We start from the raw sequence: 26,276 nt of genomic DNA, 5'->3' as shown, positions 1-26,276 counted from the left end.
ATATAATATTATATAGTATAGCCCATAAACTAGTACTTATATATTTCTTTAGCTATTGTTGGTAAAACTCCTTACTTGATCTACAAAACAACCTCAACACACAGGTGGGAAATTCTGTAATATTTAGGAACAGAATTGGAATTTATACCTAAAGCATCAGTTTTTTGTTTTTTTTTTTTTTTTTTTTTGTCTTTTTCGTTTTTATCAGTACCGGGGATCGAACTCACGACTGCCTGCTTGCAAGGCAGGCATTTATGCCGCTGAGCTAAATCCCCAGCCCCTTAGATTTAAATAAATGACTTACCATTTCATTAGTAAAGAGATTGAACTTAATGAAGTAAAGTAGTTTGGTCATGGATATGAAGTCAATAATTAGAAGTTAATTTTGCTGTCAACAAAATATCAGTTTGTTGATTAAACTTGTAAAGATTATGAAAATGACAAAATCTCAAATGTATCCAAAAGATATGTACTAATTATTTTTTGCTTTTTGTTTGGACTTTTTGAGACAGAGTCTCACTATACAGTTCAGGCTGGCCTCGAGTTTACATCATAGCCCAGGCTGGTCTCAAACTTCTTAAACTTGCAATGATTCTCCTGCTTCACCCTCCCAAATGCTGGGATTATAGGTATATCCCACCACATCCAGCTCCTTTGCCAATTTCTGAAATCACAACCGTATGATACAGATTTTTCTACTAATGCTATATAACTACAACAGTGAGAGTAAAACCACCCATACATTCAAAGAATCATTCAAGTAAATTTTTTTTCCCTACTAAGATAAAGTTATCAAGTTTAGAAAAAATAAACTCTAAAAAGTATGTTATGATGGCATAAGTTTCAAGCACTATTTTTATGCTGGTCAAAACCAAAATAAATATATGTCAACTACCGCATTTTGGAAACTTTACATTTTTAGTGAATCTTGATAACTGATTAAGCAGGAGGGCCATAGACAGTTTTCAGTCAGATAGACTGCTATGCTTTAACCACCCTCAGCTTTGATGCTTGTACTTACCCTTCTCAGTTGATCCCTCTGGCTTAGGTCATGCTGTTATATTAAAAAATAGTTCAGTAAGCTGAGGATGGAGGGACATGCTTTGAATCCCACCTAAGCCATAGGCTGAGTCAGGCGGATTGTAAATTTGAGACAAGCCTGGGTCACATAGTGAGATACCATCTTAAAATAAAATTTTTAAAAAGGTAGGGAGACACAGCTCTGGGGTAGAGCACCTGCCTAGCATGTACAAGGTCCTGTATTCAATACTCAGTACCATTAAAAAAATAGTAGTTCAGAATCCAACAACAAGGTATTCAAAGCTACAAATATAAATATGATGGACAAATATGATTTTTATAAGATTAACTTATTTTAATTTTTATTCAATATTTTAGAAATGGCATTTTTAGTGTCAAAGACAAATTTCAAAAGGTCTCTTAAGAAAAATGTTAAAAGTATTCGGGGCTGGGGATTTAGCTCAGCGGCATAAGCGCCTGCCTTGCAAGCAGGCAGTCGTGAGTTCGATCCCGGGTACCGATAAAAAGGAAAAAGACCAAAAAAAAAAAAAAGTATTGAATGGGAGAATACAGCCATTTAAAAATAAATGTGACCTTTTTTTTCCTCAGCAACTCCAGGTGTGTTAATAGCTTTAGATATGTTATCAATTTTTTCCTTCCCTTTCCTATAGATCAACACTTCTTTGTTTTAATAATGTACCTAAATGGCTACAGAATTGGTTTCAAGGTCATATTGTATATATGCATGTTTTAGTTAATTTTCTTGCTGCTGATACAAAATATCCCACACCTGAAGTTAAAGGGGAAAAGGTTTAATTGGCTTAATTTATAGAGGATTCAGCCCATAATCAGCTGGCTCCAAGGCAGTGAGGCATGGCAGACAGGCCTCACAGAGAAACATTCCAGCGCTCCAAAGGTAGACAAAGCAACAACAGGTTAAAACAAGACTCTTTCTGTTCCTCATACTGTATGCAGGCTACCCTGGGGTGGGTAGCACTTACATCTTCAATCCCAGCCAGAACTATACCAAACCAATCAGTGGGTTGATTTACTAACCATACATCCTTAATCCCAGGAACACATACTCTAGAGTCAAGCACCTCTGAAAAAGTCAAAGACAGCGTGATGCTTTGGGAGGACCTCTAGACACGAACCACAACAGCTTACCTCCTAAATTCAATATGGTTTTTATTAGACTATAAACAAGGCAAAACCAACAAAGGTTACTGAAAGGAGATTATGAGAGAATATTTTAGTAGATAACTTCAGCTGTAAGGCAAAGAATGAACAGTATCCGAACAGACAGAGAAGGATAATATTATATCAGCCTCTTCCTGATAGAGTTCAGATTCCAGGTCTCACGCCTGGAGATTCTGAGTCAGCAGGTTTGATGCAAGTTCTCATAATTCTAAATGAAGACCTAATATGGATGACTGGGAATGAGTTAAAGCAGCAAAAAGCAGGATGATGCTGGAAACTTCAGAAGAATAAGAACTCATGAATATCAAACTGATTGTTCATTTTTATCATAAATAAACAACAACTCACCTGGATCGGGGTCACATTTCAAGTCCATTGGCTGTACAACAGGGCGGTACTGCTTCTAAACTCAGTACAGATCAAAACAGAGTTAATCACTTAATGCCTCAATGTATTTCACCTAATGTAATCAAATATAAACAGCCACTACCACAGTATAATTCTTTTACGGAAATAACTGTTGTTTTAAGGTCCTGAAGTATAGAGAAGGGAGAAAAAGTTTAGGGTAGACTGTCTGAATTATTCCTTTTAATGTACTGCCACCTACTGCAAACACTATGAAACAGCAAAAAAATCTTTGTTTTTAAAAAAGCAGCAGCAAATTACAAGTATAGACTAAATTCTGTGTTGAAAGGAGTCTCCAAGTTATGAACTATGCCTCCAGAGTTCAGTTAGGACAAGTGTTCGAAACCCCAAGTTCTATTTCCACAGAGACCCCACTGGAAACCAATGGCTGCGCTGCACACCAGCAGACGGAGCCTGGACACCCTGCAATGCACTGGGCTGGGGCACAGCTCAGGAAACAGAAAGGGGAAAACACTTTCCTTGTCTTTGCCTAAAGCAACAGGAGCCACACAATTCAAAGAAACAAAAGACCGCGTCAGTCAGTGTCCTTAGCTCGCGCTTCTGTTCACTTTTAACTAGCAAAGGCCTGCCACCTGTTTTATTGCATGCAGCAGCTTTGAGGGACTTTTCTGAGAACAAAAGGAAACAGTGGAGAGTAAATATACTTTATTCTTCCTGAAGAAACTTTCAAACAGGGTGCTTCTCTGAGGATTAACTACATTGGAAGGGGAAATTAAAGCATTCTGCTTAAATTTTTTCATAGAATAACTAAAATATTTCAGATATAAGTATAAAGCTTGGGTGTTAATTCCTTAAAATAATTCCTGAAGGAGAAGCACCTGGAAGATTTATATATATAATATGCTAGTTTCAAAAACTAAAGTTGACTATTCTAAAATAATCTAGAAGCAGCATATCTGCCCCATGGCAGGGCAACATCATTGCCAGCAAACCTCCATACCCTGCAAGGCAAGATATCGATTTGATTGTTGTGGACTTATTTCAGTTTTACTATAGACAAAATAAACCTGAAAGACTAGGGTATCACACGGCTGGCCACTGATATCTACAGTAATCTCAAAAAGCAAGCCTACAGTTCTGCATCCCTAAAATGGTCAGGCTGAGGGGCTGACTTCCTGGCCTTCTGATTGAGATGGCTGTGATTTTTAAAGCAAAACACATTACACAATTCAAAGAGCAAATTTCAGTGTTATGAACAAATACTCAAACAATTTTCTCCATCTATGTCTTCCAAAATATACAAACATATATAAATAATGTGCCAAAAATAATGACAAATAGAAAATATTCAAAAGATACATTTTCTAGGACTAGGGATCTAGCATGGGTTCAATCCCCAGCAGCAATAAATAAATAAATAAAATTTCCTTTCTTTTCCTAGTCTGAGAATCTTAAAATTCACCATCAATCTTCCATCTCCAATTTTAATATTAACTGTGTTCAAGACTTTGTTTATAGCATGTCTGGCAAGTGCAAGGTCCTGAGTTTGATTCCCAGTACTAACAACAACAACAAAAAAAACTTTAGGACAGGAAAGTCTCACAAAATATAGTACTAACTGAGGCAGAAAGACATAAAATATGATCTATCTCCATATGGTTCTTACACTTTAACATTTTTACTACAATAAAACATACACAAAAATTTAAAATTAAGTCATCTTACCAGAATTTCGTGTTGTGCTTTTAGGGTTTTGATAACGCATTCAACGATCTTTCTGGGATACTGCTTACGTTTTGTTGCTATATCTACTATGATCTCATCAAACTGATCTTCAAGGACTTTGATGTCAGAATCTATTTTGGAAAAAAATGGTAAAATGTTGTATTTGCAAGGAAATGTGATGTTGATAAATGAAATTTAGAAAACATGAAACAAAGAAAACAAATATAGCAAGTTAATAGCTGTCTTTGGTGATTAATTACTCACTGAACAATCAATTGCTTTGCACCTATGGAAAGCTAACTTTAAAACAAAGAAATATAAAGGTGAAGGTAACACGGTCCCAAGAAACAGTAATTACACCTCGAAAGATGCACCAGAGGTTGGAGCAAAATGTTATCAGGACATAACAACAGACTACATAATCCTGGGGAATTTAAAACTTTAAAAATGAAGTTAAGTTTGAACTTCAAACATAAATGCTAATCCATGGAGGGAACACTGTTCAGAAAAAAATTATAGGGAGAATAAATGTTATATGTAAGATCACAAGAATCTTTGGGAAACAGGAAAGTCTTACATGGCTACAAGATAACTAAAGGAAAGAGGGATAAAAGTATGTACATAAGAACTAGACCATAACAGGCATTTAATATCAGGGATACTACCAAGTTCTAGCTTTAATATGTGTCAAACCAAAGCTGTAGCAGAAGCAGTGAGTGAAGTGCTAGATCTGAACTAGGACTCAGCTGGATAGACAACAGGAAAAGCTGAAAGAATGATGACTTCAGAGTTTCTTCCATTGAGTTAAAGTCAGATGCTTTCCTCTGTTTTAACACAGCCATGTCAGGACCGTAGTTCGTGTCCTACTGCAAGGAAGCTTAAATCACTGGTGGTACGACTGCGCCACCAGGCAGTTTTAGTAATTTCATTACTAAATAGACTGATAAAAATGAAGAATTCATTTGTAACCACAGTGATACAAGATGTCTGATTAAAATTATGATTCTTAGCTGGGCGTGGTGGCCCATGCCTGTAATCCCAGCACTCAGATGGTTGTGAGTTTGAGACCAACCTGGGCTATGAAGTGAGCTCAAGGCCAGCCTGAACTGCATAGTGAGACTGTCTCAAAAAGACAATACATTAAAAAAAAAAATAATGATTCTCAAACTTTAACAGACAAGCACCTAGGAAGAAGGTTAAAGAGCACACAGCGGTTGGGGATGTGGCTCAGTGGAGGAGTTCTTGTCTTGCATGCACAAGGCCTTGGGTTTGATCTCCTGCACCACCGAAAAAAAAGTGCACAAGTGCACACATTTGATTCAATAGGTTTAGGACAGTACATAGACATCAAATACCCCAAATGAAATGAATGCAAATGGTCCATTCAATCTTATTTTGAAAATCATTTTAAAGAGTAAAAATATGAAGTAGTTACAAACACTAAAGAACTGGGTCTCCAGCTTAACTGGTTTGCATCATGTATGTTCTGCTGTGTCAAAGGCTACACTAGAAATAAATCTATTTCATTGAGCAGAAGCTTAAGTATGAAATCTTTAAGTATGCTTTAATGCTTTAAGTAAATCTTTAAGTAATGCTTTAAGTATGAAGCATTTTTTTGAAATATTTTGAGAAACTGCTGATATAATTAGCAAATACATATATAGCAAGTAAGGATTAATGAAGTATATAAGGTATGGTTTTCAATCATATAACAAACATTCTTTGAATCTAACTAAATTACATCTTTTGTAGGTATTATCAGAGAGGTAATCATTTCTTACTTTAATACTTATTTAAATACACAGCTCTAAATTTTAATATATCCATTGAAAAATTAGATCACTAGCTTACAACCATTTGAAAAAATCTCCCAGCTGAATCTTCTGTATAAGGAGGAAAAGGTTTCTTATCACCACCTAAGGATAAATTTGCAAAACTGAAATGTTTAAACAAATATGAGCAAAAAATCAACTCCATTAGTGAATATTTAATGAGCTCCTACTACATGTCAAACTGTGCTAAAAATGATGGAGAAAAACATACACTCCCTTCTTTCACAGGACTTAACAATTTTAAATCTTAAATCTGCCCGAAAACCTTCCTTTCAGGCAAATCCTTTCACGGCAGTTACAGGGCAAAGAAGAGATTTGTTTTATTTATATAATTCACACATTTGTTCATTTTTATATGTTCATCTGCTCATGCATTTATTCAATGTCAGGTCCCAAGCACTTGGAAATCTCAGTAAACAAAACAGACAAAACACGTCTACCTTGTGAATCTTAGTGCTAATGGGCACTGAATCAGCAACAAATTCTATTTTCAGGTTTCTCTAGGACCTCTTTCTGTCCTAATGTCTTAGCACAAGCCTTCACCATCTTTTGCTGTGTTATTAGAATAAACTCCCTACAGCCCAACTGCTGCAAGCTTCTCCCTTCTCCAGCCCAAGAAACAGTCTGTCTTTTTAGGACAACTATGACAGTTATTTGATCTCATCCTTTGCACAGTACTTGTCCACTCTAACTTCACACTTCTAAAAGCACCTCACTATTCCTAGAGGGATAACTTGCAAAACTATAACTTGCCTTAGAAAGAATGACCAGAATTTTCTGGACCTGTGCTTCATCTAAAGATAGTTCTATAGTACTTCCCACTGAACTACTGACAAAGGTAACTTTGAGAATCCAAATCCTGTTTAAAATGCCAGATTTGCACATATACCAAGGTACCTACTGTGTTTCTCTCAGATCATGACTTTAATAGTGCTCCAAATGTTAATTTCTTTTTATTCCCCCAGTAAAGAATTTTTAAAATAAGTGAATTAAAAACAGCATTCAAAATAAAATTACTTACAAAAAGTAACTCAGGAATTGGTGATAGAAGAAAAAGGTTAAGTCACATACCCTTAAGACAGTTATCTGAAGCTTCCTGCCAAGCTTGCCCATTAATGCTCACATTGTCTTGTACAGCTGATTCAAAAGTCTGCAATGAATTCATAGTTAAGTCACTAAAACAATTTGAAATACTGAATTCACACGCTCTGACAATAATTTCAAATTTGTAAGAGACACAAAGCAGCATAGTAGACTAGCCTAGCAGAATAGTTATTCCTTTCAATGGAAAGATTTCATTTCTCTCATTGATTCTATCTACATTTTGGCTGTGATCACCATTATATGACCCATGAGAGTTTGAGGCACAAATTTAAAATATTCTTGTAAATGAATATTCACTTGTAGGACTATATCCTATTTTATTCTCATTTAAAAATGTGAAGAGGATGGACTCTGGAATGAAGCATATTTAAGCAGTTTCAAATAATGAAAAATTGAGGAAAAAATAAAAGTAAAATTCAAACTAAAAAAATCTATACCTTGTGGTATTTAAAAAGAATAACTATACAAAACACTAACAAGTCATAGTCAAAGACAATTAATTTTTTAAAAAATGCAAGTCAATAACAATCAGCATGACACTATTAATGTTAAATAGGCAAAGAGCCAGAGTACTAAATAAATAGGCAGACAGAGTCATAAAAAGGAATGGAAAGTTTATTTGCTGGGTAACAAAACACCAAAATAGTGACTTATCTCCAGGAAGTTTGGAAGATGAGGAAGGGAAACTCAAAAATGTGTATTGCTTTATGTTATCATTTAAATTTTTAAAATGCGTATGTATTTTGTCCCATTTGTACTATTAACAATAAGCATAAATCAAATACCTGAATTATGACAAAATACATTTACTAGGCAGGGAATTTAGCTCAGTGGCGTAAGCACCTGCCTCGCACGTCCCAAAATACATTTACTCTATGTGTTATATATTCTATGCTTAAAGAGATTTTACATAAAGTAAAATATGTACTGTATGTATGCATTTCCATAGACTGATAGTACAAATTGTCTCTGTAATATTTATAGCATAGTCCTATCAATACTATTTTTTAAAATATATGCTACAGTATGCAGTTTTCGAGACACATAAAGCTTTTGCCTTTTACGCATGTTTAAAATAGAACACAAGTGAATTCGCTTGGTATTTAGTTTAAATTTTCAAATCTTTTATCTTGATTCACTTTAGGGTCTCATTAAATAGGACACAATGGTTGAGTCACATTCTTTTTGTTATGGCTTAAGTACAGTACCTAAAATCCAACAAATCCTAATCTTGCAGTCCTTCCTCCAAAAAAACCTACTAAAAATATCCTGAGGCATATGTATATTCCTGCTTTGCTTGCCAGGAGGGATCAAAGTGAGTCATTGTATTCACAACTGGAACTGGAATTACAACCCAGAGTGTATATAGCTTTTAAACTTTTCCCACTGCATATAGATTGTGTGCTTCCTTCAGTCCCTCACTTTCTAGTGTCTTTCCCCCAAAACTATCAGCTTCAAACTATTTGAGAAAGGAAGAGGAAACGTTTTATAAAAGTCAAAATGTGAAGTTTACAATCAAGACAGCTTTTTCACCTATTTTAAACTAAGAAGGAAAATATCCTTATTCTACCCTATGAGATATTCTAAAACTGGCCCAACGAAAGACCAAAAGCTGCTGGGTGACTGACCTCCAGGATTATCCATTCCAGAATCCCTCAGAAAGTCTATATGCCCATTGCTGTCCAACTCAGCAGCCACTGGCTACTTAGCCAAGGTTTAAAATACGGGTTCACTCAAAAGGAGATGTGCCGCAACCACGACGCCAGGTTTTAAAAGCTCGGCGCGAAAAAAGAATGTAAAAATAGGTCATCCGTTTATACATTATTCTATAGGTCAAAATGGTACACTGGATAGACAGGATTAAAGAAAACACTTCATTTCAGCTAATTTCGCCTCTCTTGCTTTTGATGCTCGCGGTGAACTTCCACCCCACGGCACTAGTCTAAGTACAGGGGCGCGCACAGCTGACACCAACGTCTCCTCCCCCTAGCGATTCTCCGGTTGCTTCTCTAACAGCCCGGGATACTGCTAACTCTGCCGAGGCCCGGGTCTCGGGCTGGGGGGTAAGGGAGGTGACAAATGAAGAGGCGGCTCACCCACTGCACATCCCGCAGCGCGGCCTCCCGAATCTCCTCTGGCAACGCGTCTCCGAGGTTTTGCACGAAGCGGCCGCACAGACCTAGAATTTCCAGCACGGCCTGCTTCGAGGTACAGCGCACTCGGAAATCTTCTTCTGGAGCGGTGAGGCCGGAGGCCTGGCTGTTTGTTCCTGGTGCTAACGCCTCGTCCAGCCGAGGAGTGATGACCACTGATTCAGAAAACCCCGCCATTTTTTTCCCGGTTAAATGAAGGCGGGGACTCTGGAGCGGAAGGGCGTGTTCTCGCGGGTGCAGCGAGCTATGCTTCCGGCGGGAAACTTGCTGCGCCACCGCGGGAGCGTTCCAGGGTTCCATGGGGGCTGCGGCAGCGGGGCTGGTGGATTGTCACTGCCACCTCTCGGACCCGGACTTTGACGGCGTATGTGAGCGCGCGGCGGGAGTTAACGGAGTGGGGAGATCCCATCTTTTCCCTACAGATTTTCTTTTCTCCTTTTGCACGAAGCCCCACATTCTTCTCAGGCCCTTGTCTATTGCCCTTTGCAACCCGCCGGATTTCTTATTTAACCTCAGCCACAAGGAGTTTTCTCCCTGACCGGGTAAAGCATCCGTCTCCACGAAGCTTATGGTGGCCGCTCCTGGCTCCTGCAGTCCTTCCTTCCACTGCCCCGGGGTCGGGCTCCCCAGTCCTGATGGATAGAGAGGCGAGCAGAAAAAACGCGCGCGCGCATACACACCGGTTTACACGCTTGATTGGAAACTAAACGCTAAAATAGAGAAGGCAGAGTAGACGTGTAGTTTCTGGGAAAACCTTTCTTAAGAGATGAATTTAAGGCTGGGAAGACAGAGGCACCTAAGCAAGGAGGTGAATTACGGTGATGAGGGAAGCAGGCCCATTCCTGTTACCAAAAGGCTGGTGGAGCCAGCCGAGCTGGGAGGAGGAGGGAAACAGGACTGGCGACCTTTTCGGGAAAGCCAGGCTGGGGGGAGATCAGTGGGATAGGTCAGCAAGGAATTGGGATTGCTTAAGAAACACAGATTTGATCCATTCAACGTGACGATTTTAAATGAAACACAACATCGGATACCCATATGAATACCCCTGTGAAGACTGATTTACCTCTCTGTCGCAAATAAATGGAGGAGAGTGGAAGCTAAATCAGTTAGAAGGGTTGCGATATATAGATAAGAGGAAGCCAGGCGTGATGGTGCACGCGTGATGGGGCACGTCTGTACCAGCACTCAGAGGCTGAGGCAGGAGGATTGTTAAGAGTTTGAGATCAGTCTGAGCTACAAAGTGAGCTAAAGGCCACCCTGAACTGCATAGTGAGACCTTGTCCCAAAAAGACAAACTAAAAAAAGAAGGAAAGTCAAGAATGGAAAATATTTAAAAAGTAGGCAAATGAGGGGTGGGGGGGGGCAGGAAAATGTCGTTTATATATGACAATAGAAGTTTCTGTTTAGTGCAGTGGGAAAAGAAGCCAGCCCTTACTGAAAATAAGACATAGGAAATAGATCAGCTTAGGCTTTTGCTTCCACCCCACTCCATTCCTTGATAACACTGTCATTCTTGGTATCTCAGTTGCATTGATATATGTACCCAGAGAGCAATTACTTACTCATGTAAAATAATGGTGATTGGGGCTGGGAGTATAGCTCAGCAGCATAAGCACCTGCCTGGCAAGCATCAAATCATGAGTTCCATCCCCAGTACCAAGAAAAACAATAATAATGGTGATTACTTTTGCTTACTTTAGGATCTGGATGATGTATTGGAGAAAGCCAAGAAGGTAAATCAGTACCTATAGTGGCCCCTTTTTTGTTTTTCCTACCAACATTAAGTTGTCTTAGTTTGGCATACTGTGTTGTTTAGATGTGCAGTGTTTATATATTCTATGGTGATGTTGCTTCCATAGTTAATAGTAAGTTATGGTGGCTGGGGTTTAGCGCAGCAGCTCAAGCACTTGCCTGGTATATGTGAGGTTGTGAGTTCCATCCTAGGTACCAAAAAAAAAAAAAAAAAAAAAAAGCATTTACTAAGTGTTTACCATGTGCTAAGTGCTGAGCTAAGCTCTTTCTAAACTACTTCATTTAGTACTTCACAGTCTTCTGAGGTAGCCACAGCCACCCCCATTAGGAGGCTAAGGCCAGCAGATTAATGACAGATCTGAAGACACACTCTAGGGAAGTGATAGAGGCAGCATCCAGATTCCAAGTGTATTCCTGAGGCCAACCTGGTTGTCAGCATTATGGTACAAATTGGTCCCTCTGTTAGTCCTTAAATTCATAGTATTCTGGAGAAATGGGGCCTGCTATTCATGTTTTCTGAAACATTTTGATTCATTAGGAAAAATTATTAATTTTTGGAAGTGCTTATGAAATCTATTGCAGCTAGCATTTTGTAGACTTCTCAGAAATTGATGTATACAGCCAGAAATTGTTGTGAATACATTTTTACACAGAGCAACTTTTAGGTTAATTAGACCTATGGACTTAGGAGTCACATAAGCCTAATGGTCTTGGGGAAGTTGTTTGATTACATTCTAACCCTAACTCGTGGGTTTATGTAGATTAAGTGTGGTAATATTAACTGTGTTATCTGAGACTCTTAACTATGTGTATTTTTTTTCAGGCTAATATTGTGGCCATTGTGGCAGTTGCTGAACATTCAGGAGAATTTGAAAAGATTATTCAGCTTTCCAAAAGGTGCTGCTTTTAGTTGAATTTTTAAAGAGTTGCTAATAAGAACATGGTTATGATGTTAGATTTATAATATCAGGGGCTGGGGATTTAGTTCAGTGACTTAAGTGCTTCCCTGGTAAGCACAAGGTTTGTGAGTTCAATCCCCGATACCCCAAAAAAAAAAAAGATTTATAATATCAGAGACCTACTTTAAAGACAGTAAGTTCTATTAACATGGCCTAGAAAGAGATTATTTTTGCTTATTCTTCAGAATGACATCATAGTCTCCTCGTTGGTTATTCCTCTTAATTTTTTTCTCCACTTTTAGGTACAGCGGCTTCATCTTCCCCTGCTTAGGTGTTCACCCCGTACAAGGGCTTTCACTAGAAGACCAAAGAAGTGTCACATTGAAGGTAACAGATAAACCAAAAACCATTAAAAAAAAATGGTAATTTTTGGCCTAGCAATCCTCCTGTTTCTCATTTATAATCTAAGAAAATCACCCCCAAAAAGTACTACCTTCTTTTACAGTTTGCAACATTATCTGTAATAGAGAAAAATGGCAACAGCTTAGGACATCAGAAATAAAGGAATCGCTAGCTAACTTGTAGTGTTAAATAGAAGGCATTTATACACAATGTTTATCATAATAGGGATTAAAAGTGTAAAAAACATAGTTCTTAAAGGGAAAGACTGGAAAGAAAAAACAGAAATGATCATAATTATCATGATTTATTGGAATTTTAGGTGACATTTTCCACAGTTTTTTGTCCTGTAGTCTTACTGCTTTTGCAAAAAAAAAAAAAAAAAGGGATCAATTAGGAAAAGAAAGGTATGGATTTGTAGATGCTCTGTAATAACAGGACGGGTGAGTTCAAGTCCGTGGTCTCTTCTCTGAAGGTGGGGGCATCCCCGCAGGAGAGCTCTGGATCTACCAAATTACATTGTATTTATGCACTCTAAACACAGTCCCTGTACCATCTCAGTGACTCACAGCCATTAATGTGGCTTGTGTTTCACGCTCATGTCCTGACTTAACACCACAAGGATGCTCAGTTTCTGGGGTGCTTTATTACATAATATTATGGGAATTGATAGTCCCATTCCAAAGATGTAATTACTCTGTTACCTATGAATAAATGAAGATCCAGGCCATTATCTTTTATAATGATGTGTTTCTGTCCTCCCCTGCAGGTAGCTGGCACTGCTCTGTGTTTACCTGTTTGTTTGTTTGATTGTTTGCTTTGGATCTAGGGGTTGAATCTGGGGCCTTCTCACTGAGCTACATCCCCGGCCCTTTTTTATCTTTTATTTTGATATATGGGCTCACTAGTTGCTAAGTTGCCCAGGCTGGGCTTGAGTTTGTAATCCTGCATCAGCCTCCCAGAGGGCTGAGATTCCAGGCATATGTCATCATGTCTGGCCAGTTCTGCTTATTTCAAAACAAAAGTTGTAATCACTTCAGGGAAAAACCCTTGTCCTGTTGTTCTCCTGAGTTGTTGAGTGTGATACAATTAATGGTATTGCCACAGAGGTATAATCCCTGAAGTTTTGAGAATCAGCAGAAGCACCCTATGTGCTTTGCAGGACCTGTACTGTTGATGTGGATGTTTATGCCATTGGCATTCATTATTTAGTCAGCTGGTGTTTACTGAGCATCTACTCTGTGCCAGCCACTGTTCTCAGCACTGGAGAGAGAGCCCTCTCTGGAAATCAAGAATCTAGATGGAGCAGACAGCCCACACTTACACAAAAAGGAAACCTCAAGATAGTGCTATTGGGAAGATGGGTGCTAGCATGGTGAGGTCCCAAAATTGCAAAGAACGGACCAGACACCTTGATTCTTTGTGTCTGATTTTAAGTAAGATACATAGACTGACATGTGGAGTAGAGGTAGAGTTTATTGTGCAGTGATAGATTGTCAGAGTGAGAAAGAGTACAGCTTCAAGCATGAAGGTGGGCAAGTGCCAAAAAGACAGTTGCGCTGACCACGCCTGTAGGTGACATTTATGTGAACTGGGTCTTCCGAGGAACGTGCTCTCCTTCCTTAGAGGTCATCGTTCCTGCCCAGATAAAATGGGCCATGTTGGCCTCCTCTGCAGAGACGAAGGTCCTTGTCTACTCCCGAGGTGGACGTTTCCATTTAGTTTGTGTTGAAGCCTTCAGGTTTTTTTTACCCTTTACCCATGGTCTGGACTTTGCAGGGGCAGTGGACTTTATCGGGACATTTGGAGCGTATTACATTCTCTCAAGATTTGAAACCACAAGCTTGCATGGAGTTTCTGCACAGCTAATAATTAGAAAGCCAAGGGGGAAAAAAAGACAGCAAGTCTTCTCTGCTTTTCAGCCCAGTTGCTGTGTCCCGAACTCTCACCCAGTCAGTAGCTATTATTCCCGGCCCAGCACAGGCAGCAGACTCCCTGGTGCACCTCAGTTCCCTGGTCACAGGAGGGGCCTGTGTGCTCCAGTGTGTTGGTTGCTTTTCTCTCATTACTGAGACAAAATACCCAATGCCCAAAATGAAGGAAAGAAAGGTTTGTTTAGCTCAGAGTTTGTGGAGGTTTCAGTCCGTAATCAGCTGGCTCCAAAGCAGGGTGGCGTGCACAGGGGTGACAATTCGAGGTGGCAGAAGACAGCAAAAGCAGTAGGAGCAAAAAAGAGCAAGCCTCTTTTCCTCCTTTATGCTGTAGCAGGCTGCCCCCGCCTAGGGTGGGTCCTTGTCACCCTCACTGTCTCCCTGCCGTCCTGTTGCACAGGCTGAGATTTACAAAGTGAGGACCCTGGACCTCTGCTGAATCACTGAGTTAAGCTTCAAAACTTCTCAAGTTGACACAGTGTGTCACCCGTACATCAGTCACTGCTACACTTGTCACACCCCACTTGTTCCTGTTAAACGCCTGACCCCTGTACCAAAGTTGAAAAGATTTGTAATTAAAGATCATTCAGAATAAATCTCTTTCCTCCTTCCCTTTTGTCCTATTTCCTTCTTCGCATTCTTCCTTCTTTTCTTCCTTCTTTCTTTTTCAAATCCATTGTATTCAAGGATAAAAAGAAGAAAAGGGGGGGAAAAACCACAACAAAATTTCAAAACATGTCAGTCAGGGGATAGCAGTAGTACACTGTGCATTACCATCCCCAAATCGTTCACCCAGAGCACAAGACATCTGCATTCAATTATCCAAACAATACAGGCATAAATCTCTCTCTCCAGTGAACGCAGAGTTTTTCTTCCCTCTTGACTCCCCATTTTTCTGCTCCCTTCTTCTTTCAGCAGCACTTTGAAGCCAGAGAGACCTGGCTTATTAACTTCAATGATCTGTGGCAAGGTCTCAATTTCCTCATTTATAAATGTTTAATAATTAAATAGTTTTATTACTCTCCACGCATAGGATACGGGAAAAGGAATGTTGTTTTAGAAACCTATAATAGAACCACTATCTGTTAAGGAACTCGAGACCATGTGGGAATAGGGAACTGGAAACAGAAATGAGGTCAGATATAGACCTGTGTGGTTAGGTGAGATGGAACATGCCTGTAATTCTAGCACTAGGAAGGCTGAGGCAGGAGGATCCCTGCGAGTTCAAAACCAACCTGGGCTATTCAATGAACTCAAGACTATGTGCAAGACCCTGTCTCAAACAAACAAATAAGAAATGGATATGAGTATCCTTATTAGTATTTTTACAGCTACTAAAATAATTGATAAAGACTAGATGCACTTCTCCAGATCTGAGAGATAGGGAGTAGTTTGGATATTTGATTTGGAAAAGCCTGTCTGACATGATTTTTACCCATCCAGCTGGTTGTCAGGCAGCTTCTCTGATATCCACGGTTATATACCCATTGCTTCTTGTGACAGTGTTAATTTGTTTTCTTTTTCTTTTACTTTTCCCCCTTTGGTTCCAGGAATCAAACTCACAACTTTGCACTGGCCAGGCAGGTGCTTGCTGCTGAGCCATATCCCCGGCCACAACAATGCTAATTCTTCATCAAGTCCACTAGAATATATTTCTGAGGTCTCTCTCTTTCCATCTTCCTCTCCCTCCCTCTCCCTCTACTTCCCTGCCTACCCCACCCTCCCTTCCTCCTGTCCCTCTAATTATCTGTTTTATTTCCCTTTTCTTAATTCTCTGTTATTCTCATTATCATCAGAAGTACTTTGCAATTTACATGTCCCAAACTGAAATCCATAAAGTAGTTTAAAAGCTATCTGGAAAGTTTTCCTTACCTTAGAAGGGAACCACCCACACAGCACCTTCTCTTAAATGGAAAAGGTAGTGCCATTGAAACTCAGGTAACACAGCTACTTTGGTAGTTAACAGGCAAGCCAATATTGTAAGACTATAAAGACAAAAGACAGCAAAGGAAGTACTGTGCTGGATTATCACTGTTAGAAAGTTATAAACCAGTGGTACCCTAGGGAGAGAAAATGATACAATATAATGCCAGAAGTTCATATACAGAGATGACCACATGGTGGCTCACTTTTCTCTCCTATTCCAGGAAACCCACATCAGTTTACTCTTTCTGAGCTATTCCAGGAAAGCCGAGGCAGGCCTCCTAACTGCCTGCCTCCCCCTAAACAGGAGGCAGTGTGTCAGTGGCAATCTTCATTAAAAACTCATATTCTTGTAACCTGAGTATAGAGCTTGGCCCATTATGGGTACTTGTGAAATTTTAATTGCTTTCTTCCATAGTAACAAATTTACTTTTTTTCTTTAGGATCTGGATGCAGCTTTGCCTATTATTGAAAATTACAAGGATCAGTTGCTGGCAATTGGAGAGGTAAAGACCCATTAGCAGACCAAACAACAGACCTCTATATGATCCTTAGTTCAGTGTTGGTGATTGTAACTGGCTTGGATGATTACATTCACCCTGTGCAGCAGAGTACTAATTTGTTGATGCTTCCTCAGTAAACAGGAGTGTGTGAAGATAAAACAATGCCAAGTCTTCTAGATAAGCTTATCTTCATGGGAAAAAACTACGCTAATTGTATTGCTAAATAATGTCGTTTCTGCTTAATTATTGCTTAAATATTCTTGCTTAAATATCTGGTGAGTTAAAATAGTATGTGTAACACTTATAAATAATTTAAAAGCATACTTTGAACAGCATATTAAATAATTAGTAATGGTAATGTATCACCCGGTAATAAATTTCATTTCTTTTTAACATAAAAGATAAGGAAGCCTGGCATGGTGGTGCATGCCACCAATCCCAGTTCTTCCAGGTAGGAGGATTGCTGCAGGTTCAAAGCCAGCCTGAACTACATAGTGTGTTCAAAGCCAGCCCAATCTATACAGTGAAACCCTGTCTCAAAACACCAGATCAACCCCTCCCCCCAAAATCACACAACCTAAGCTTCAGTATAAAACAAAAAAATGCAGAAGTTTGTGTGAATACACATACATAAATAACTCATTTTTTACATTGATTATATGTTAGAGTAATGTTTTTAATCCATTGGGTTAAAGAATATTATTAATTCCACCTATTTTTGTTAATATTTTTCATGTGGCTACAGCACTGATTCATAGCATTTCTTTTGGGCCTCATTAAACCGTTAAGTATGTAACTGTTTTATTTTCCTGCTATAGGTTGGACTAGATTTCTCTCCCAGATTTGCTGGCACTGATGAACAGAAGGAAGAACAAAGACAAGTCCTAATCAGACAGATCCAGTTAGCCAAACGACTAAATTTGCCTTTGTAAGTTAATTAATAATTTTTTATGATAATAGCTGCAGACCAAGTTAAATAATATTCTACATCCTAAAATGGAACTGTACATCATTTTTTGGTCTGAATTATTTTATAGAACAAAAGATAAGACTTAAAGCGTTAAAAATATTAAAAGGAATTTTCTTCTTAAACAGAAATGTTCATTCACGCTCTGCTGGGAGACCTACCATCAACCTCCTACGTGAGCAAGGTATTTAGGCTCCTGAAAGAAATGAGTGGTGTTTAAGTTTGACAGTGCCAGTGTGTTCTCATGGAGCAAACCATGTTTTAATTTGATTAGTTAAAGGCAAAGCAATTGGGCCAGAGTGGAGGTGGAAATACTGAGGTGGTTTTGCAAATCCGGCTATTTTCACTAAGTCCTCATAATTGCGGTCTTTTATCAGGTGAGGCCAGAGCAAGTAAAATGAACCAGTTTAGAGTCCTTAATGTGGGAGACAATTGTTGCCACTCCCCATGAATACAGAACCATCCTTGCAACATTGATTCTATCAAGGCTTATTTCCATGTAGTGATATGCACAGAGGGATTATGGTATTTCCTTCTCTCTTCACTTTGCTCGAAGCATTGCAAATAAGGCTGGCCAGGTACTGGTATGTAATCTCTAAAGCCATCAGGCAGTCTCCTGTTTCCTCACATAGTGCTCTCTGTAAAATATGTGACTGGTAGAGCCAGTCAGCCTCGAGAATGTCAACTGTGTCTGAGCCTTAAGGTAAAGAGGCTATGAGTCCCCAGGGCACAAAAGTTTACATATGGGAAACCGGAGAACTGCCTCCTGAGTCATTCAGACGCTACCCAACTGAGTTACACAGATTGATCCTTCTGCAGTGTCTTTCTCCCGGCATTTTACAAAGATGCTTTTTTCCTACCTGGCTGGCCAGCTCAAGTTACTCACAGAGTTCCCACCGTCCTCACTATTATTCATCCTCCAAGCATCCCTTTCTTCACAGGATAATAAATTCTGGCAGAGGCCTTGGGTGGGGCCTCTGTGCACACATCCTCACGGGGTAGGGCTTAGGGCCCTTTGGCTGCCTTTCCCTTAATGGGTCTTGGGGTTTTTATTCTCTCCGTGGGTTGCGTTGTGGTGCTAGATTGGAATTAACCTGCTGGGATTCCAATAACGTCTCAGTGGGATTACAAATACAACTTTCTGGCTTATGAGGAAGTCTGGAAAAGGGATTACAATACTTAAAAATTAGCAGCTCTTATTTCCTAATCACCTTGATTAAAGAAAAAGAAAAAACTAGGCAGCTAAGGGCAGTCACACCGGGCCACTGTTTAGCCTGTTTCCTGGTCGTTCCTTTAGAAAATGGCATCCGACAGGTTGTGGCCATCACGTATAAAATGCGCTGTCATCTTCACCAGTTGTTCCTAAAGCACAGTGTGTCTTACAGCATTATTCATCCACAGTAGAAATACATTTGAGACACACACACATAAATAAAATGGAGTGGAGTTTTATGCAGTGTTTAGTTGTGTGTCTGTGTATAGGAATATGGGTAGATAAAGGCACACATTGGTTGCTTTTATGCACACATTGCTCCTAATTTGGTTTCCTAACTCAGTATTATAACTCACTCTTTGTCACACTTACCACTTGAAAAAAACACTGTAAATAATAAAGTAAAGATAATCACCTGCAGCTAGAAAGCACTGTGCAGGGCGAGCAACCATCCTGTCAGAACTGGAGTTGGTCCTTTGAAGCCAACTCTGGCTTCTTAATTCATGAGTCATTTAGTCTTCCATTTCTTCTTCCACTAGCATTTTTGTTGGGAAAATCAATTTGCCTAAAAATTTCTTAATAGGACAATCATGACAAGTTCACAGATTTCTAGAAGAGATCTAATGAGGAAATTTAAGGAATAGTTTCAAAATTTGCATTTGAATTATACTTAATAATTTTTATTTCAAAGGTTAAGAATTTATTTTTAGGGACCAAGGATTTAGTTCAGTGGCGCAGTGCCTGCCTGGCAAGCATGAGGTCCTGAATTTGATTCATGAAACCTCATCCTCCAAAAAAGAATTTTATTTTTATTCTACTCATTGAAAAATGTATCATCTATCTCTGTGATGCTTATCATAGAATCTCATTTTTATCATCATGTCCAACATTTATTTAAAATGTCAGATTTGTGCTTGTTCAGTTTGAGTGACGGGGCAGCCTTTTATTAAGGAAATGAAATGAACTCTGATTTCTCTTGGATTTTCGGAGATGCTGACAAGGTCCTGCTGCATGCATTTGACGGTCGGCCGTCTGTAGCCATGGAGGGCGTGAGAGCTGGGTACTTCTTCTCAATTCCACCATCTGTCATAAGGAGTGGGCAGGTAGGTTCTTTCATTAAAGCACAGCTAACACTTTGAGAAACACAGTTTAAAATAAGCTTTGTCAACATACTTGCGATACTACTGTTCTAGTTTCATTTGAACAAGTCATCTTGGGTCACTGTCCCACACACATTAACTGAAAAATGTACCTAAAAATGTAAGAGCTAAAATTAAAAAACTCTCAGAAGAAAATGAGTCTACAGTTTTTGATCTTAGATTAGGCAGTAGTTTCCTAGATATGACACCAAAGCCCAAGCAGGCAAAGAAAAACATAGGTAAGTCGGGTATCATCTAAATTTAATAATAAAAAGATTTCTACTTCAGTATACACTGTCAGTAATGTGAAAAGCCAACCCACAGAAAGAGAAAAAAATATTCAAATCATGTACTCAATAAGGGCCAAGTATTCAGAACACATAAAGCATCATTATAATTCAACTGTAAGCAAACAAAGACATAGCGGGCGTGGTGGCTCATGCCTGTAATCCTAGCACTCGGGAGGCTGCGGTGGGAGGATCGTTGTGAGTTCGAGACCAAACTGAGCTACAAAGTGAGCTCAAGGCCAGCCTGAACTGCATAGTGAGACCCCGTCTCAAAAAAGACAAAAAAAAAAAAAAAAAGAAAACAAAGACATAAGCTTGATTAAAATGGGCAAAAGGATTTAAGTAGGTATTTTTTGTAAGAAAACAGTCTGGGAATGTTAGGCACAACTGTACTCCTGGCACTTTAAAATATCTTAAATCATTTATTTTATCCATCGTCTATGTGTCACACATCCGCTTCCCATTTCATCAAATGCAGTGTCAGCAAAACAGTTGTATTCTCAGCATAAAACTTACTGAGCTCACCACAGTCCTGACAACCCATACTTTAAGAATTATAAAACAAGAGAGGCCAGGGATTTAGCTCAGTGGTGTAGCACCTGCCTGGCAAGCGTAATGAGGTCATGAGTTCAATGCTTGGTACTAAAAAACAAAACAAAAAAAAGCAATTATAAAACAAGAAGCAGCAGCATCCACTACCCGGTCTAAAACTGAGAGGTGCAAAGTGTCTTTAGATTTATATTCATAAGACTTTGAGTGACTTAAGGAGAAAGGTAGAAAGAAATTGAGTGAAGCGGAGGTAGGGAATAACAGAGCTTTTCTGTGGATCTTTGGGTGGGTGTCTGACACCAGATGTTTGGATTTCTTGCTGGGTGTACTTCATTTTTGCTGTGGTTACTATTTTTTGGCTCAATGGAAGCTGTGGATAATTTTTGGCATGGAGTGTTTATATTTTAATGTAACTGTTAATAGTGGAATGATGGGAATATAGCAGGCACCTGGGTATCATTAGTCAAGTGAGTATGAAACATAAATGTTAAGAGTCTTGTGGAATAAAATGCATTATCATATAGGTTCTTGTGTTTTCACGTTTTAAACTTACCAGATTTCTCTTTGCCCCAAGAAGCAGAAACTTGTGAGACAGTTACCTTTGACATCTATCTGCTTAGAAACAGATTCACCTGCACTAGGACCAGAAAAACAGGTGTGTGATTTTTAATATCTATCTTATTTAGACTGTATCTTTTATTTGAGGTATTTTCAGTTATCTGGGTTTCCCTACACAGTACAGTGTAAATACAGTGGAATCATAAAGCTGGATTGAGGGCTAATATTTAATCTTTTCTCTTAAATATAACTATTGTGCTGCAGAGAATATAATTTGATATTTGATAAGGAACACATCCTAGTTTATGTAATAATTAGAGCCTAGAAAAAGTACAGTATCTGAAGAAAGATTTCAACTGTTTCTTACCCACTAGTTGATTTTAACTAAAGTAAATCTCTCTGAGACTGTTCTTCCCTTTATGAAATATGAGTTAAATAATAAAATGCTTTAAAGATTACATGATGTGATGCATGTGAAAGTGCATAGCAGTGGCTGGTATACAGTAGGTGATCAATAAATGCTCATTTTAATTAGCATGTTATAGTGAAGTTTTCTTTCAGTACAAATACTGATATAATCATAAATTCTTTTCGCTATCTTTGCTGTAGTATTTTATTGTAGTATAAGCCATACAGTATTACAGTTTAAGTTTCATATACTCTTTCATATTGCTACTATTTTAAATTATAACATTTTGAAGGGAAACCTCAGTATCTATAGTATTTCAGATAGTGTGTATGGCAGGTACCTCCTTTAGTAGTTCCCAGAGTCTCCATATCTGCCAAATTCAGACAGCTTGCACTCAAAATTCAGAGGTTTAGAAGCAATAGAGGTTATTATGTGATTATTAATAAACTATGATTATTTGTGATTTCAATGTGATAATAATATCCAAATAATTATACCTTTTTAAAATCAGCTTTTAGGGGCGGGGGATTTAGCTCGACAGCATAAATGCCTGCCTGGCAAGCACAAGGTCATGAGTTCGATCCCCAGTACCAAATAAAATAAAATAAAATAAGCTTTTATAAGAACATAAAAGAGGGCCAGGGATTTAGCTCAGCAGTGTAAGTGCCTGCCTGGCAAGTGTGAGGTTCTGAGTTCAATCCCGGTACCAAAAAAAATGTAAAAGACAGCAGGGAATGGTGGCACATGCCTGTAATCCTAGCACTTGGGAGGCTGAGGCAGGAGGATCACTGGAAGTTTGAGACCAGCCTGAACTGCATAACAAGACCCTGTCTCAAAAAAAAAAAGAATGTAAAAAGAGGAATGAGAAAGGTTCATAACTCCGCTGTTTCGTGTTTGAGCATCGACTGGCATAGAATTATCTCGATTAGTGTGAAACAGAACAAAAGGGACCTACTACTGTCTCTAAACAAGAGTAACTTGAATGCTGCTGTAACTCTGGCTTTCAGTCTGTATCTAGCTGTCAGAAAGAACTGTGAGCTTGTGGCATAGTGTCTTGTGCAAAGTAGGTGATAAACCTGTATTGAATAAATAAATTTTTAACACTTCTCAGATGAAGAAATACAAACAGCAAATAAACACATGAAAAAATGTTCAGCATCACTGGTCATTCAAGAGATGCAAATTAAAACAACACTGAGATTCCACTGACCCTAGGAAGAATGACTATTATCAAGAAATCAAGCAATAACAAATGCAGGAGGGATGTGGGGAAAAAGGAACCCTTCTCCACTGTCGGTGGCAATGTAGACTGGTGTAACCACTGTGGAAATCAGTGTGGAGAGCCCTCAAAAAACTAGGATTAGAGGTTCCATTCAGCCTAGCTATTCTCATCCTGAGTGTCTTCCCAAAAGAATTAAAAACATCGGGGCTGGGGATTTAGCTCAGCAGCATAAGTGCCTGCCTTGCAAGCAGGCAGTCGTGAGTTCGATCCCTGGTACCGATAAAAAGGAAAAAGACAAACAAACAAAAAAAAAAGAATTAAAAACATACCACATTGATATGTGTGCGCCCATGTTTACAGCAGCACAATTTGTAATAGCTAGATCTTGGAAACAACCTAAATGCCCATCAACTGAGGCATAAATAAAAAGATATGGTATTTTTATACAATGGAGGACTACTCAGTCATAAAGAAGGATAAATTAAGACTTTTATAGGTAAGTGGATACAACTTGAGACCATACTTATAAGTGAAATAAATCAGACACACATGTGTAAACATCACATTGTCTCACTAGTGTGAGAAGCTGAGAAAAACAACGTATGTCCTGTGTAAGGAGCTTACCAGGTGAGACGAGGCCTGCTGCAGATGACGAGGCACCTGGGAAGCACAGTTTCCTTGCTGTCCCTGTCTCCTCCTTACAGGAGTGCTCTGTTCATGCTTCCCCGCCGTAGCTGCCGTTACTGTTCCTGGAAATGCTCACTGCCTCTCACCCACCGTGTTCCACGTAATCAGTCAGTGTCGCGGTTCTGGCCGCCTCGTGGCCTTTTGTTCCCCAAGAGCAGCAGTCACCCCTGATCCCAGCTGCACCACTGTTTTGTCTCCTGCTCTTCGTTCTCACCATGTGCCTTAACACTTACTACCGGATCCCTGATGATGGGTGCTGTGGAAAAGGTCTCCAGCAGGAGCTCATCATCGGTCATTTTCATCTACGCTCTCCATGGTCTCCAGGACCCTTTTCTTGAGCGTCACATTGGAATTAGTGTCTGCTGTGTTCTGTTTCAGGTACGAAATGAGCCCTGCAACCTTTCCATGTCTGCAGAATACATTGCTCAGGTGAAAGGGGTCTCCGTGGAAGAAGTCATCCAAGTGACCACACAGAACGCGCTGAAACTGTTTCCCAAGCTGCAGCATCTACTCCGGGAAGAGCTTCAAAGCCAGGAGTCGCCGGGCCAAGTCACCTGCGGGGAGGGCAGCATTTGAGAGAAAGAAAGGTTCGGATTAAGAACCTGAGCTGTGGGGCTGGGGATTTAACTCAGTGGCATAAGTGCAGAGTCGTGAATTTGATGGGGGGGTTTGGGTTGGGTTTTGAAAGTCAGCTGGGTTCTGATTCTGTCCCTGTGCTGCTGTTCTGTTAGCCAAGGCCTGGCAGGAGATGAGGAAAATGATACTTGATGCTTCTTGCCTTTCCCCTTTTGGGGACCCAGAATTGTAAACTGACACAGTTTCTGTCCTAGGCTTTCCTTGCCCTGCCTGCCTTCTGGGCCAGGTTTGGGAACGCTGGAATCGCCTTTCTCTAGTCAATGAGATGAGCACCCAAGGGTGGGGATGGACCCTGACTTGTTTCCTTGGTGATGTTAACTTGTCCACAGCCTCTAGGCTGTTGCAGGAAGAACATCCTGCACTGGGTAATAACTGGTGGAGAGCTCAGCCTGTCTGGGTCTCTGCGGGTCCTGAGGCACTGAGCCCCAGCCCCACTACAGATGGCTGTCTCTGATTCATCCCTTGGCAGTATTCACGCAGGCACTTGGGGGTCTCTGCCATGTCCCCAGTACCCCACTGAACAGAGCCACCATCGGAACCAAAGCCATTGCTCCTAGGAAGGGGAACTCACAGGCCCGGGCCACGCCCCATCCTGAGGCGGAAGTTCGGTCCTCCGCACTGTGTTTTCTTGCCACAGGGTTTACCCAGGCCGTGCAGCACATTGACAGTGGTGCCTCCGTTCAGGAACACATCGGTTTGCAAACAGTTTGGCTCACAAACAGGCGTTTGGCAGAATTTTGTTTTTGTTTGCAAACTGAACGTTGGTGACGAACATGACCAAAGCCACCTTTCCCAGACACAGTCAGGGCCATCTTTTCCAGAATTCTGGAACAAATTAAGTTCATGAGCGGCAGTATCAGTGTAGTTACACTCTCCAGAATCTCTTCAGAGCTTGTAAAACTGAATTTTTGATACTTTCAATTATTTCTCTACAAATATACAAGGTTTTCACTGTGATCTTTTTAATCATTGTAACTACCAGGCCAAAAAAATTTAATTTCTAAACTGCTTCTGAAGTTCTATCCTGAATAGTCACATATTTAAAATACAAATGGCTTTATGGAAAATATCTGACTTTTCGGGTGTGCAGTAGTACTTTTAAGTTTTTCCATTTAAAAGATCTTCCTTGTAAAAACTTCCACAGTTGAGATGGCAGAGTTGTTCAGCCGTATGAACATACCCAAAGCCACTGGGATGTGCACTTACAAACGGTCAAGATGGTGAATTTTATTTATTGTGGCTCATCTTAACTTGTTTGATACCCACTGCTTAGTCCTCATTCACATGGAGATTTTCAGAAGCACTAAGAAGAACATGGATGACCAGGGCACAGAGCTTGTGTGGGGCATCTTCGTCCTCACTGCCTTTTCTGGGCAGTAGCTCGTGACTACCACATGGGCCATTCCTTCTTCCTGTGGCCAGGGAGCTTTGGCACTGATGTGTGTCTGAAGTTTCCGCCTCCTTTGTGGCAGATCTTCAGATCTCTGGGTGTCCCGGGCACGCTCAGGATCGAGGCCTGCTCCATGGCCTGCTCCATTCCTGTGTCCATGAATGGTGATGATACAGTCTTGGGTCACACCCTCCTTAATGGCACAAGGACTGTTGCTCTTGCCAGCCTTCTGTGGGGCCATTCTGCCAGGACCAGGCTGGAAAGGACAAGGTGGTAGGTCATATACATGCAGTTTCCTGGGTGTTATGCTGGTACAAACACTTGGGTATTTAATACTGGGACCAAAACCTGACATCCAGGCTTGCAGGAGGATATGGCTTATTTGGGTTACTTTTTCAGAGGTTTTAGTCCA

At 39.8% G+C, this 26,276-nt stretch overlaps 2 protein-coding genes across 6 annotated transcripts in view; one reads left to right on the top strand and one right to left on the bottom strand.

Moving 5' to 3' along the window:
* The window catches only part of Nsl1 (NSL1 component of MIS12 kinetochore complex), a 31,223-nt gene extending 21,614 nt beyond the window's left edge, over positions 1 to 9,609 (bottom strand). Inside the window, exons 1-4 of the mRNA XM_003474245.5 lie at positions 9,344 to 9,609; positions 7,215 to 7,293; positions 4,312 to 4,442; positions 2,569 to 2,623 (exon numbers count right to left, since the gene is read on the bottom strand). Coding sequence (XP_003474293.2) covers positions 2,569 to 2,623; positions 4,312 to 4,442; positions 7,215 to 7,293; positions 9,344 to 9,577 — 499 coding nt within the window. The 5' untranslated portion in view covers positions 9,578 to 9,609. The remainder of the gene's footprint in view (positions 1 to 2,568; positions 2,624 to 4,311; positions 4,443 to 7,214; positions 7,294 to 9,343) is intronic.
* Positions 9,610 to 9,623: 14 nt separating this feature from the next.
* The window catches only part of Tatdn3 (TatD DNase domain containing 3), a 30,760-nt gene continuing 14,107 nt past the window's right edge, over positions 9,624 to 26,276 (top strand). For 2 of the 5 annotated variants that reach the window (XM_013157431.3, XM_003474244.5), the window contains exons 1-10: positions 9,624 to 9,764; positions 11,101 to 11,133; positions 11,976 to 12,049; positions 12,354 to 12,438; positions 16,748 to 16,810; positions 17,626 to 17,735; positions 17,903 to 17,958; positions 19,978 to 20,090; positions 21,537 to 21,617; positions 24,217 to 24,425. In XM_013157431.3, coding sequence (XP_013012885.1) covers positions 9,699 to 9,764; positions 11,101 to 11,133; positions 11,976 to 12,049; positions 12,354 to 12,438; positions 16,748 to 16,810; positions 17,626 to 17,735; positions 17,903 to 17,958; positions 19,978 to 20,090; positions 21,537 to 21,617; positions 24,217 to 24,414 — 879 coding nt within the window. In that variant the 5' untranslated portion in view covers positions 9,624 to 9,698 and the 3' untranslated portion in view covers positions 24,415 to 24,425. Of the gene's footprint in view, positions 10,048 to 11,100; positions 11,134 to 11,975; positions 12,050 to 12,353; positions 12,439 to 16,747; positions 16,811 to 17,625; positions 17,736 to 17,902; positions 17,959 to 19,977; positions 20,091 to 21,536; positions 21,618 to 24,216; positions 25,544 to 26,276 lie in introns of those variants that run through there. The other 3 variants (XM_013157432.3, XM_013157430.3, XM_013157433.3) reach the window with 3 other exon arrangements.

Source organism: Cavia porcellus, unplaced genomic scaffold (genome assembly GCF_034190915.1).
Source record: "Cavia porcellus strain 051 isolate PalLab524CR breed Dunkin Hartley unplaced genomic scaffold, mCavPor4.1 scaffold_26, whole genome shotgun sequence".
Classification (NCBI taxonomy): Eukaryota; Metazoa; Chordata; class Mammalia; order Rodentia; family Caviidae; genus Cavia; species Cavia porcellus.
This window is presented reverse-complemented; position numbering and strand designations above follow the sequence as displayed.